This window comes from Sphaeramia orbicularis, chromosome 21 (assembly GCF_902148855.1).
Source record: "Sphaeramia orbicularis chromosome 21, fSphaOr1.1, whole genome shotgun sequence".
In the NCBI taxonomy this organism is placed as follows: Eukaryota; Metazoa; Chordata; class Actinopteri; order Kurtiformes; family Apogonidae; genus Sphaeramia; species Sphaeramia orbicularis.
In genome coordinates, this window is record NC_043977.1 from 24,210,837 (window position 1) to 24,224,328 (window position 13,492).

At 34.4% G+C, this 13,492-nt stretch overlaps 2 protein-coding genes across 3 annotated transcripts; both read right to left on the reverse strand.

The window, feature by feature from the left end:
• Positions 1-684: 684 nt before the first annotated feature.
• LOC115411834 (claudin-10-like) lies at positions 685-5,315 on the reverse strand. 2 transcript variants are annotated; one of them, XM_030124041.1, is made up of 5 exons: positions 4,959-5,315; positions 4,692-4,853; positions 4,515-4,596; positions 1,488-1,600; positions 685-1,402 (listed from the first exon to the last, which is right to left on the reverse strand). In XM_030124041.1, exons 1-5 carry the CDS (start codon positions 5,188-5,190, stop codon positions 1,251-1,253), a joined length of 741 nt encoding a protein of 246 aa, XP_029979901.1. In that variant the 5' UTR covers positions 5,191-5,315; the 3' UTR covers positions 685-1,250. The 2 variants fall into 2 exon arrangements, with proteins under 2 accessions (XP_029979901.1, XP_029979900.1); XM_030124040.1 differs by having other exon boundaries at positions 1,493-1,600; positions 4,959-5,312.
• Positions 5,316-8,420: 3,105 nt separating this feature from the next.
• LOC115411833 (claudin-10-like) lies at positions 8,421-11,681 on the reverse strand. Its single transcript, XM_030124039.1, has 5 exons — positions 11,338-11,681; positions 9,930-10,091; positions 9,751-9,838; positions 9,038-9,145; positions 8,421-8,950 (listed from the first exon to the last, which is right to left on the reverse strand). The coding sequence occupies exons 1-5, from the start codon at positions 11,567-11,569 to the stop codon at positions 8,755-8,757; spliced, it is 786 nt and encodes a 261-aa protein (XP_029979899.1). The 5' UTR covers positions 11,570-11,681; the 3' UTR covers positions 8,421-8,754.
• Positions 11,682-13,492: the final 1,811 nt, after the last annotated feature.

A 13,492-nucleotide genomic window follows, 5' to 3' on the forward strand; every position in this document is an offset into this window, starting at 1 on the left:
AACAGAACTGTGGTGTAAACTATCAGCTGATGCAGCACGTTAAAATTATAAGACATAGTGTTATTTTGACTGACTGTCAAAATAACGGAGTTTTTGTTTGAAGAAGAAACTGTGATGATACCACATACAGATGTGTGTATACAACAAGCTTTATGCTTTTTTCAGTAAGTGATACAGTCTGTAGATATGGATATGCAACTTCTCTCTGCTGGTGTGAGTCTATGATCATATTAATTTTACATAGAACTACTTTAAGTGTTCCTTTTAGGGTTGAGAAAATTCTCTTGTTTATTAAACTATTGCTTTGTCAGATTTTCCTTAGGCCATGAAAAGTTGACTTTTTATGCATGTTTGTCACAAACATTGATGGTGCAGTCATGATCTTACAGAATGCGATTCACTATTGTGAATTAAACTACACTGCAAAGAAGAAAGTTAAAAAGACCTCCATGTTAAACATCTACAGCAGTAAAGTAACATTAATACAGCAGTAATCCTACAGTTCAAACATAATCATTTTCCTGTACCATAGCTATTTTTGCTTTTTATAATCTAATAAATATTTTGCTGATAAAATACGGTGTCAAACATACCTTTTCAGGTGCAGTAAAAGAGTTTTACTGAGTTCCTCCACCACTAGATGATGTATTTGATAGTAAAGGAAGAAAAGGAGGAGAAAGAAGAGGATGTTCATTGATCACTTTATTAATCACCCTCTTAATATACAAAAATAGTAAAAGTACAAGTGATGGAATGCCTTACATGTTTTATGAGTATTGCATTTGGTAAAGAAGACCTTACAGAACTATAACTTTGACCATTACTTTCAAGTTATGTGGAAAACAGTACAATATTTCTTGATGCCTCAGTTTTAATTGTAGTATTTCTGCTTCATGTTCAAAAAAGAATTTCATTGAGAGTTTAGGTTTTGTAATTTGTAACAGTCTTACAGAACTTGGAAATCATTTAATAGAAAATGTTAAAAATCATTGTCTGACATAACAAATATTACATTATTTGTTTGATTTGTTATTATGATTTTTCCAGCTGGAATGTCTTTTAGATTATTTGCCAGGGAGCAATAATTGTAAACGGTTCCAAATACCATATATTTGAATTCTGAAAATCACTGACTTTATTTTATTATGCGTACACATGAAATAGAAACTTAAATGAATGTGATATAATGTGAACAGTTTTGTGCAGAGGTCACACATATGAATTTGTAGATGATGTTCTGGTGCTGCCTGTCAGAAAAGAAACACTGCTGGCTCTTCTGTCAGTTGTCGTCTTCGACTTTCTGCTTTCACTCCTTTCTGTTCCAACTGAAGATGCAACACTTTTATTTGTTGGGATGGCTGTGTAGACATCTGGGAGCCGGAGAGGAGGGTATGGTTCTGAGCTGTGGGGTAGAAATATAAAGTTAAAGCAGAACAAAACATAAAAATCCTGGATGAACTGATAAATAAAAGTAAATGCAACATCACTGTACGTGGATTGACAGCCCTCCCGCCCTGCAAAGATGCTGTAAATAAGGCCTCCGACTACAAGTAAAGTGGAGCCTGCCCAGCCGATAAAGACGCCAACACCTATTTCAAATCTGCAAGTAAAAAAAAAAAAAAAGAAGTTAGAAAATAATTTGATGATCATTGATATGTGAAATGACATAGTTTGATACACACAAACCACTTTAATGCATAAAGATTCCGTGCTACTTTTGTGGCAGCTCACAAATGAATTTTTCTCTGTATTTAACCTTTCTTAAGTAATTTATCACCATTCATTACAATTATATAAATATGTAATTATCCTCTGTATTTTGCATTTTTTGGCATAAATCATGTATTTTCCTGTATTTAATTTACTGATTATGTAGACATTCATAAAAGCTCATAGTAAAGTTAAGGGTCATTATATCACAACATAGAACAATATCTCAACAATTTTAACCCGTAATGACTCAAACAACTACTGGTGACCAAAATCATGTAGTGATTTAAAATGTTTAATACCTGTTGATCCACTAATCCTTTCAATACATGTAAATATTTGGCGTTAAATGCAGGTTGTCATCTTTTCGTGGTCATCAGATATGACCCATTTGGACGTTCAGGGGCTCTGTAGTGAACATGGAAACACTGTCATCTTCTACAACATTGATTCACCAATAAAATCCGTGAAGTTGGATCAATGACAGTGCATGGAGATGCTTGGTTGATGTTAAGTTAATGATATATTTTTTGGAAAAAGTCACTTTTTCTTCAGTTTTCTCAGTTTTTGATATAATAACCCTCAATTTTGCTCTTATCGTTTTTGAAAATCTACATCAGTGGTTCCCAACCTTTTTTGTCTTGTGACCCCATTTCAACATCACAAATTTCTGGCGACCCCAGACATTCAAAATGGAGTCTTTTTTTTTTTTTTTTTTGCTAAAATTAATTTGTGTTTAATCATGTAATAGTCTGCTATGCTATGTTGCAAATAAACATTAATTTTAGATGACATTTAGTCTATATAATGTATATTATTATGGACAGAGGCAGAAAAGCCAGGTGGAGATTACTGCACAAAATGAGAATTTTGTTTTCCTTGGTCAGGATATGTACAGTCAGTCCAGCTTGGATTTACAAGGCTGACAATTAATACTGAACAAACAATAACTCAAACTATGAATTATGAAAGAGCTGCAGCATCTGAAATCGACCACAATGAACATTTGAAAGATAAACAGTACCACAGTGCTTCAGTTTCAGCTTCAGAGTTTGTCTTGTCTTATATGTATTGTGGTTGTCTCTCTCAACTCACCATATATTTTTTATTAGTAAGTGTTTTTTTTTTTTTTTTTTAACAATTACTAAAAATTTCAGGCAACCCCAGTTGAATTCCAGGCCACCCCATGTGGGGTCCCGACCCCAAGGTTGAAAAACACTGATCTACATGATCAGTGAATTAAATATTGGAAAATACCTGATTTCCACTGAAAAAAATGCAAAAATACAGAGGATAATGTTATAATAAATGGTGATAAATCACTATAGAGGGAATGCACATACGTCACTTCCTCCCTAGGCCACGCCCCTCTAAGTCAGACTGAGTGGCAAAAACAAACCGGCTCAACATGGCGGAGCATAGCAGTTAGTACCGCGAGACCGAGAAAAAATGTGGAATATAACATGAAATTAAAGACAATTGGACTGGACATGGATCCATGCAACTACCAAACAACAAGTGGTCTACGAACATTGATATGTGGCCGGAAATCACGTATCCTGACATTTATATGAACCTGATTTCAACGCCGGGAAAATCCACAATGCAAAGGCTGAAAGCATACAAAAGACAAAGAGTTGTTGACATCCTCGTCATCGTTAATTAGAGGATTACATACAGCTGGTGAGTGCTTTCAATTCAACATACTATTGTTTTGGAGGTTTTCTGTCAGTGAAGATGTATTTTGTTGGCGGTGATTGCCAAGGTAAAGGCCCAGCAGTAGTGCTCACAGTTCACTACTGATTTACTGGAGTTGAACCCTTAGTATTGGCCCAAGTGAGTGTATGATCTACTGGTACTGTGGATATTTAAGTAGAGTTGACATCAAATACTTGATACAATACAGCTACAACGGCTTTGTGCTAGAGTACCCCCTTATTTGAAAAACTAGGTTAGCTTCAGTTTAAGCTAGTTTACAAATCATATAGACCACAAGGTTCAGAATCACACAACTGAAGACAAAAACATTTCAGTTATGAAATATAAAACTAAATGACAGATGCTAGCGTTGAGAGCTTTACTAAGAAGTAACATTAGCCAAAATGATATGTAATTTAAGGTATGATTTTACGCAAGAATACAGCATAAATTAACATTACCTGACACGAATCCAGGTTTCATTGCCTGGATTCCAGTTATTTCTACGAATTGCAGCGATCCATCTGCTTCTTCTGTCTTTGGCTTTAGGTAGCCACTAAAACGATAGCTCCGAGTGCTTTTTAAACCAACTTGTGCAATCAATGGCACAACAGCGCTTCCCCATTTTTTAGATTGTTCTAAAGTTTTCGCAGTATTAAAGCCAAAGCCACGACTCATCTCCCTCTTTCTGCCACTCTGCTGCTTCTTGTCATGGGGGTCAGGGGTCACAATAAATGGTGGCTAAAACTTTTAGAATCACAACAATATCACAACAGACCAAACTGAAGAAAAAATGACTTTTTCAGTGAAAATATCAACAACTAAATGTATGAAAAGGGTCTCCAGCCACTGTCATTTGTCAAGCTAGATGGGCTTTACTGGTGAATCAATGTTATAAAAGATGACAGTGTTTCTGTGGTCATTACAGAGCCTCTGAACGTCCAAATGGGTCATATCTGATGACCACAAAACGCTGACAAACTGCATTTTACATCAGTTATTTTCATTTATTGATAGGATTAGTGGTTCAACAGGTGTTAAACATTTTAGTTCAGGAGATGCTTTTAAATGATGGTGAAAATGTCTTTTAGGGATGAAATTCTTACCTTTGAGCTCTGAAGGTAGGGTCTTGAAATTCTGCTCTAATTTTATTTCCATAGTAGGAGAAAGCCACCATAGAGCACATCCCTGAAACAACAGTAACACATATGGGACTTCCTAGGTATTTTATTATCATGTGTAAAACTGTAGATCCCTTTCTTATATAAAGATTGCTACCATACCTGAGACAAGGTAGTTCATCCCTCCTGCGAAGGTCACTCTTGCATTTGCAATCTCCGTTCCTCCGATTTTAGTGCATTTCATTCCCACTAAGACTAGAATTGATCCAAAGAAAGCCAGGATAATAGAGATGATGATGAGAGCCCGGCACATGTGAATGTCCCCTGGCCAAAGGTAGTAAAAAAAAAAAAAAAAGTACGGAGGGATATTCAGGATGTTGGTTATCATTTATATTTTCTTATGTTGAAATGCGTTTTTATTTCACTTACAGTTAAGTGCAAGCATTGATGGAATTCCTTTGCAGTCAGATACTCCAGTTGAGTCCGATATACAGTCTTTCCACAGGTTGGAGAAGTAGTTTGATGTAGTCAGGACTATGCTGTCTACCTCAGACCAAGTCCAGATCTCTGTGGGCATGGTAGAACAGACCAGGATCCATCCAGCTACGCAGATCACAAAACAGCCGATCTCCATGTACATCACCACTGTCCTGTAAGCCATTTTTACCCTCAAGTTGAAACACTTCTCTAAGAAAAAGGTACATCCGAGCCAGAGCACGAGCTCCTGTGTGTATGTGAGAGGGATGGATGACGGCGCCGTCTGCCCACAAGACCCTGATCCGACGCCACTTGACACACATAGCCTCCGACAAACACACACAGTCAACAGGGTTCCATGAAGGTCACCTTGATCATGTGTTTGTTGTGTGTTTGATGCACTGGATCCTACCAGCATGGGGTCAGTTTTGTGTTCTATTTAGTTCATCCTCGTTGCATAATGTTTTGGGTAGGATTCAACCTCTTACCTCATTTATTGTGCATTAGTATAACACATAGATCGATAGATAGATAGATGCAAATTTTCATTGAACTCGCTTACTTTTAACCTTAGAAGAAAAGCTTATGGTATGGCCTTTTGAATGAGTATCAGTTTCACTGATTTCAGTTCAAAGTCAATGATGTCATATCAGCCAGTTCCTCAGAAGACGTCCTGTGACAATTTTGTTTGGATTTTTTGGCTTCTACGTAAGAATTTGACTTACAATTCTTTATGTACAGGGTGGGGAAGCAAAATTTACAATATTTTGAGGCAGGGATTGAAAGACAGTGTATGACCAATTAGTTTATTGAAAGTCATGAGAATTTATTTGCCACAAGAAAATTTACATAATAGAAAATGTTTATATTCTGTGTCCTCCTTCTTTCTCAATAACTGCCTTCACACGCTTCCTGAAACTTGCGCAAGTGTTCCTCAAATATTTGGGTGACAACTTCTCCCATTCTTCTTTAATAGTATCTTCCAGACTTTCTCGTAATAGTTTTGCTCATAGTCATTCTCTTCTTTACATTATAAACAGTCTTTATGGACACTCCAACTATTTTTGAAATCTCCTTTGGTGTGACGAGTGCATTCAGCAAATCACACACTCTTTGACGTTTGCTTTCCTGATTACTCATATGGGCAAAAGTTTCTGAAAAGGTATGGATAATAGTGTTAGGTATGATTATGACATCAATATATGTTTGGTTTCAAAACAATTGACGTAGTGCCTGCTGAGAAAAAACAACTAAATGTTCATTGTAAATTTTGCTTCCCCACCCTGTAGAGTTGATATGATCATAAATCTGTGTGTATTATACACCATTATCTTTCTTTTTCCATTGTGAATAAAGTATTACCCAACAATTAAGTATATTCTAATATTAGATGAGTAAAATCATTACTTTTACTAACCCTACCCCCATTAGTTTTCAGTTTGTGAAAAAAATACATACCATTGTAAATGAATTTTGCATTCACTCTATTTTAAATATCTAGCCTCCAAAATTTTATTAATTATGCCCACCTACACAGGCTACAATTATTTTATATTATTTAGGCCCATTTATTTTCCTAAAGTGAGATCAAGTTTTTTTTACAACCAAATTTTCATATTCGTTTTTGAAACTGCCCACCAATTTGTTAGATTTTGACTTGCCCGGTCAATGATGAAGCCAATTTAACCAGCCAGAATCACTCTAGGAAGGCTTCTATATATCAATTTATAGTTCAACCAATAAAACAACTCTTGTACATGTTATGGAGTAATGCCTAATTGATTTTTTTTTTTTAAATTTCCGACTGACTGAATAGGGCTAAGATGCCAAGACAAAAGCCATCCAGGGGTGGAGGAAGGAAGGCCTCCTGGGGAGTATTCAAGGCTCACAGATGAAGAGAAGAAAGCATGTTATGTTTGATTTTTAACAGAAATTAAATGGTTAAATCAAGTAGTACATAGGCCAAATTTCATGTTTTTTTGTTTCAACCTTGTGTCAATAAAGGCTCAGTGATTTGAAAACCATATAAGATTTTGCATAAATGATTTCAGATTCAGATTCCTGAGAAAATTTGACCTTAAACTGACATATTTTCAGTCCATAACCAAGAACTTGAATGTTTGCCCTTAATGTCACTAAAATGCAACTCAAACCTTGAACCTTATTTTAATATTAACTAACAGTATACGTTTCTTAAAGAAATACTTAAACATATTAATAATTCTCATTACAGATACACTATTTGTTATTATTATTATTATTATTATTAATTAATCCCAGCGCGATTCTTAAGCTTGATTTATTTATCTATTCATTTGATAGGAACAATACATATAGGCATAGTTAGGTTTACATGAGACACAACTGGTGCCATTTACAGTCACGGAAAAAACTATTAGACCAGATCAAAAGTCAATCAAGTACTAACTGCTGTGTGTATCATGTGACTAAAACAGACAGAAAAGAAAACATGGAATGCCTAAAAGCACTGTTTTTGTCAGTACAATGCCATAGCTATCGATGTAAAAACTGAAGTGATTTTGGTTATAATCAAGAAAACATGGAAAATGTTGAGATATCAGCTCTGAAATTAAACTCTTATGAGCAGTTTTTGTTGTTATCATTATATTTGTCCAAACAAATTTACCTTTAGTGGTAGGCATTAAAATGACCAAGAAATTGAAGAAAACAAGGATGGTCTAATAATTTTTTTCCGTGACTATATATAGGACTTTACCCTGGTTAGACTACTATGTAACAATACCAAGACAAGCAGTAAAAGACTAGACTAGGCTAAAAGTATGACCAACTGGCACAAAGACAAATAATAAACTAACATAGACACTCTAACATACACTCTCAAAAATAGAGCTACCAGCTTGTACTTAAAAGGGTACGAATGCTTGTCGCTGGGGGTGTACTTTTTTGAGAGACATTTCTGTACCCTTTTGAAATGGTCCATTTTTGTACCTTAAGTACTTTACATAGAAAGAAAACTCTCATATAGTTGATAATGCCATGATGTTTAAAGTTTGAACTAGTGGCCTAATTGAGAAAAAGAAAATGGCATAGGCAAGGTACAACATCAAGACATGGAGGTGTGAATGAAAACTTGATAAAACAGAGATTATGGCAATAATCAGAGGTTCTAATAAGCTAAATAAATTATTAGGCTATTATCATTGAGCTAATTGGGCTATAAAATGAAAACACAAATTATTAAATATAATATAGATTAATAACAGTATGATATATAATAAATAATGCGCTAAGCCTAATGTTTTAACTATAATTAGGCCTACTGTTCAGTTCTCCTAGCCTATAGCCTATTCTCATGGTCTACACACATTTTTTAATGCTGCAGGGTACCTTATAGTACAAATTTGTACTTTACATAACTTTGGACCCTTTTTCATAGTCCAAAGGTGCAATTCTGGTCTCCTAAAGACCAATATTGTGCTTTTGAGAGAACATTCTTAAAAAATATACTTATAGGTACATAAATGTTCTGATCTCGTACCTCTATTTTTGAGAGTGTAGCTTAGTTACATTCACAAGGTAAATAAGTGGAATAGTAAACAAAAGTTGGTGTATTTTGTGCATATTTAGCTGCTGGTCCATGGCTACAAGCTGAAAGGAACGGATACAAAAATGCAAGAAGTACTAGTGTGCAGTAAAGACAAAGCAGAGACAGTGTTAGAATAAAACTCTATGTACAGAACAGTATATAAAAAAGATGTTTGAACTTCTACACAAATGCATCTCTTTGTGACAGTTTCTCCGGCGTCGTCTGAGAAATATTAGAGATCTTGGAGCTGCTAGATTTTCCTGAGCCCATGTAATATCCGTATTGCCTGGAGGGTCTGTAGTATCCGGTGTACATGGATCTTCCTCTGGAGCGGGGGTCCATGTATGTGCGGGAGCCATAGGCGTATATCACTTTACTGTAAGAGCAAAACATTTACAAAGTTAATGGAGCAAAATGACAAGGAGAGAGCACAGTGACAAGACTAAATGTAGATGGATTATACCTTTCAGGGAAGATTATTTGGTAGACTGTTGCAGCGTAGAGCACAGCCCCCAAGATAATGAGGAAACACCCGACTAATCCGAGAAATATGGGGGGTCCGAGGTCATACCTGAAATCATTGAAAATTTCACACAAAATGTCAATATTCCCCTTTGATACTTAAAATACATTGCATTTTGATTACTGTGCATTAAAACAAGATCTCTTTTGCATGATGTATTTATATATGTATATTTTATCTATTTTATTTGTATTTAATTTTATAAATTTTTTTGTATTTATTTATTTATTTTTATCTTTTTTTGAAATTTTTAAATGTATTTTTTTATTTTATTTTTTATTTTTATTTATTATTTATTTATTTTTCATATTTTTAATTTTTAACATTTTAAATTTTATTTATTTATTTATTTATGTTTTTATTTATTTAATCTATAATTTTTATTATTTATTTTTTTATTCACTTATTTTGTATTTTGTTTTTTAATTAATTTATTTTTATTTTTATTTGTTTTGTTTTTTTTACATTTTTTTATTTATATTTTATTTTTTATTTTATTTTTATGTATTATTTATTTATTTTTCATATTTTTATTATTATTATTTTTTAAATTTCATTTATTTTTTATTGTTCTTTTTTTTTTTTTTTTTTTAATTTTATTTTTTAAAATTTGCATGATATAAAAAACAAACTGATCAATAATCAAACTCTACCTTAAAACTCCAGGTGCTAAACTAGCAGCAAAGGCAGTTCTGGCGATCCTGTTGATGTATAAGCAGTAGGCAGCGAGATCTGACACACCTGTGTGCAGAGGTTTCGTTGATACCAAGACATGAGGGCAAAACATTTTGAAGATTTACAGAATCAACCACTGTGTGTTTTTTATACTCACTACCAGCCACATGAAAGACGGCTCCAGCAAAAACCAATTTGTCCTTAGTTTTCTCAGCTCCACCTATGTAAGTGCACTCCATCCCAGCAAAGCAGAATACAACAGCAAAGAATCCAAGAGTTAGACCGCACATTAATAGGCCCCGCACTCCCTGGATGTACGCTGTGGGAGACAAAGAATTAGAAAAGGGTCAACACAGGTCTTCACTTTCTCAAAAATGGCTAATTTGACATTTCTGTGAAACTGAAGAGACACTCAATTGGATATAAAATCGTTTAAAACAGTTATTAGGGATTCAGTTTTTATCAGAGAGCAACATCCTGACATGTTCTTTTTATTTTTTTCTCTCTTAACCCATAAAGACCCAAACATCCATCTGTGACCAAAACCATCTACTGATCTAAACTGTTTAATATCCGTTGATCCACTAATTCTGTCAGTACATGTAAATAACTGGTGTATAATACAGTTTGTCATCTTTTCATGGTCATCAGATATGAGTCATTTGGACGTTCAGAGGCTCCATAGTGAATGTGGAAACACTGTCATTTTCTACAACATTGATTCACCAGTAAAATCCATTGAGTTGGATCAATGACAGAGGATGGAAACACTGGGTTAATGCACACTTAATGAGAGATTTTGCTTAAAAAGTCATTTTTTCTTCAGTTTTCTCTCATTTTTGATATAATAACCCTCAACTTTACTCTGAGCTTTTATGAACATCTACATGACTAGAAAATTAAATATAAGAAAATACATCATTTACACCAAAACACCCACAAAATACAGAGGATAATATTAAAATAAATAGTGATAAATCACTTAAGGATGGGTCAGTATGGAGAAAAATTCATTTGGGAACTGAGACAAATGTCACACTGGCCCCCACCCCCGATGTAAACCCTTCCCCCACTATGTCCATGAGCTCCTAGCATTAAATCGAACAATAAACCGATCAAATGTGACTTTTAAAGTGTTTTATTCTTCTATTCTGCTACATCTTAGAAGCAGGATTTGTAAGTTTGTAGAGAGCTGAACTTTTATTTTTAGTGGAATATTATCATTTTGCTATTAATAATTAAAATAATATTTGTTTTTATTTTTCAGAGCTGCAGTTTTCTTTTCTTTGAACATTCATCTTGCTGCTGTTATGAAATAAGAACACTTGGATAGTGTATTGATATAGGATATGACATAATGAAGAAGTTTTAAAGCATTTTTGTGCATTTCTTGTTGACTCGTGCATTACATATATATGGGATTCCCACATTCTTTCATCCCACGCAAAAATGCAAAGACATCTTACCACTCCATGTAAAATTTTCAACATCTTCCACTGGATAAACCTTTCAGTGATGGTATCTGAAACCTACTGAGTCACAGCATTCCCACTAATGACACTTACGGGTGACACTCCAGAGCACTGCGAAGTCTCTGCAGTTTGTTATTGCTGTGGAATCGGTGAAACAGTCCTTCCACAAGTTGGACCAGTACCAGGCCACCTTGATGATGAAGGAGCCTCCTTGTCCTCCAATTTGGCTGATCCTCCAGTAGTCCATGGCCATGGTACACAGCACAAACAGCCATCCCAATGACGAGATCAAGAAGCCAAATACCTGAATGAGCCGTTTCCTCATTTTTTTAAACTAACTGAAAAAAAGCTGCTTGAGGAGAACTACAAAACTCTTCAACTCAGACTTGATGTCTTCTTGGCCGGAAGCAAAGTGATAACTTGTTCCTTTTTGCATTTCAACACGTGACTGGTGTGTTTGTGCCACTTGCTGTCAGTGTTGATGCAGGTTCTGTACCATTACATCAAATATTTACTGTAAACATGTAGAAGTGTGCAGCCCACTTGGATTATTTTAACACTACTACTTATGTCTTATATATCCTTCATATGACGTGTCATTATGCATGCATTACACAATGACGATAAATGACTTAAAGCTCTTAATATATTTAATTACACAGGGCTTTAACATGCTTCAGGATGATGTTTTGTTGAAAAGTAGAGATTGAACCGAAAAGAGAATGCTGCCCTCTTCTGACATGTTAGAGTACTAGTACATCATCATCATCTGCTGCCAAAAAAGAGATAGACAAAAAGAATATACAGACTCATTTTTATTTTCTGTTATTACCCTGCACCCCAAAGGGGAGGCAAGGGGGTGTTAGTTTTTTAACACTCGAGCAGCAAAGTTGAATTCATACGAAATCGGGTTTATAGATTGCCAGTGACCCAGAATAGATGCCATTACATTTTGGGAAAAGTAGGTCAAATTAAATTTTTTTTTGGAATTTAAAAAAAAAAAAAAAAATCCCATTTACTTAGAATGGGCAAAATTTCAAATGTCTGTCGTAGCAGAACTAGTGGTTGAATTTGTACTAAACTGGATATATAGATTGCCAGTGATACAGAATAGATGTGATCCCATTTTGGGAAAAGTAGGTGACAGTTTAAATTTTTTATGAATTTTTAAAATCTTTTTTTCCCCATTTACTTTTAATGGCTGAAATTTAAAATGTCTGCAACAGCAAAACTATTGGTTGAGTTCATACCAAATTGAGTTTATAAGCTGCCAGTGACCCAGATAAGATGTGGTTACATGTTGGGAAAAATAGGTCAAAGTTCACATTTTTAATGAATTTTTTAAAATCTTTTTTCTTCTCCCATTTACTTATAATGGGTACAATTTCACATGTGTATAAAAACATCAGTTTTGTTTCAATTTACTTCAAACTTTTCACATCTATAGAGGCAATTGCTATGCTGACATCAGCACATGCCTAGACATGATGACATCAGCTGGATCAATGCCAAAATAAGCTATAATACATGTGAGTGGTGGGGTTAGTTGTGCCTTGTCACCACTTCTTTCTGCTTGTTTTCTTTGATAAATTTGCAGATAATTTAGAAAACGTTTCACTACTTTGAAAACAATGTCAAGGTATATCCTTTTCAACTTCTTTTCAGCTTCTTTATGTACAGTATTATGTAAAGGTAAGTCGCTTTGGAAAAAAGCATCTGCCAAATGCATAGATGTAAATGTAAAGGTCACAGGGAAACATTAGGTTTGTTGGTTTAGTAAAGTTATAATGACTAAACATATGCATTTCACAGTCTCTATTAAAAAGATACAATCTGGAAATGTTAGAAGTACGTACAGCTGGAAAACAAAAGTCTGAGGGAAAATAACAGCTTCTAAAGTAAAGAGGTAGCATTTAGTGTTACCGCTCTTTACATTAACATGTCTTTATTGCACACATTTTCTGATGTTTTATACCAGGCTCTGATGTTTCTAACTGTTTGTACTGCTATGTTTCATAGGGGACACACTAAATAATGACTTTAACCTTTAGAATCTATTTAGTTCAGTTCTTTGAGTGTCTTGTGCATATATATATTTCTTGTATTTTCTTGTTGTATTTGAAAGAAATACAATGAGAAATAAATATATATGTTGATTTGAACCCTGCAAAAACAACAGAGCTAAAGGTGGCCTAAGACTTGTGCCAAGTACTGTATAAAACAAAATCATGGTTAGGCTATGTCATAA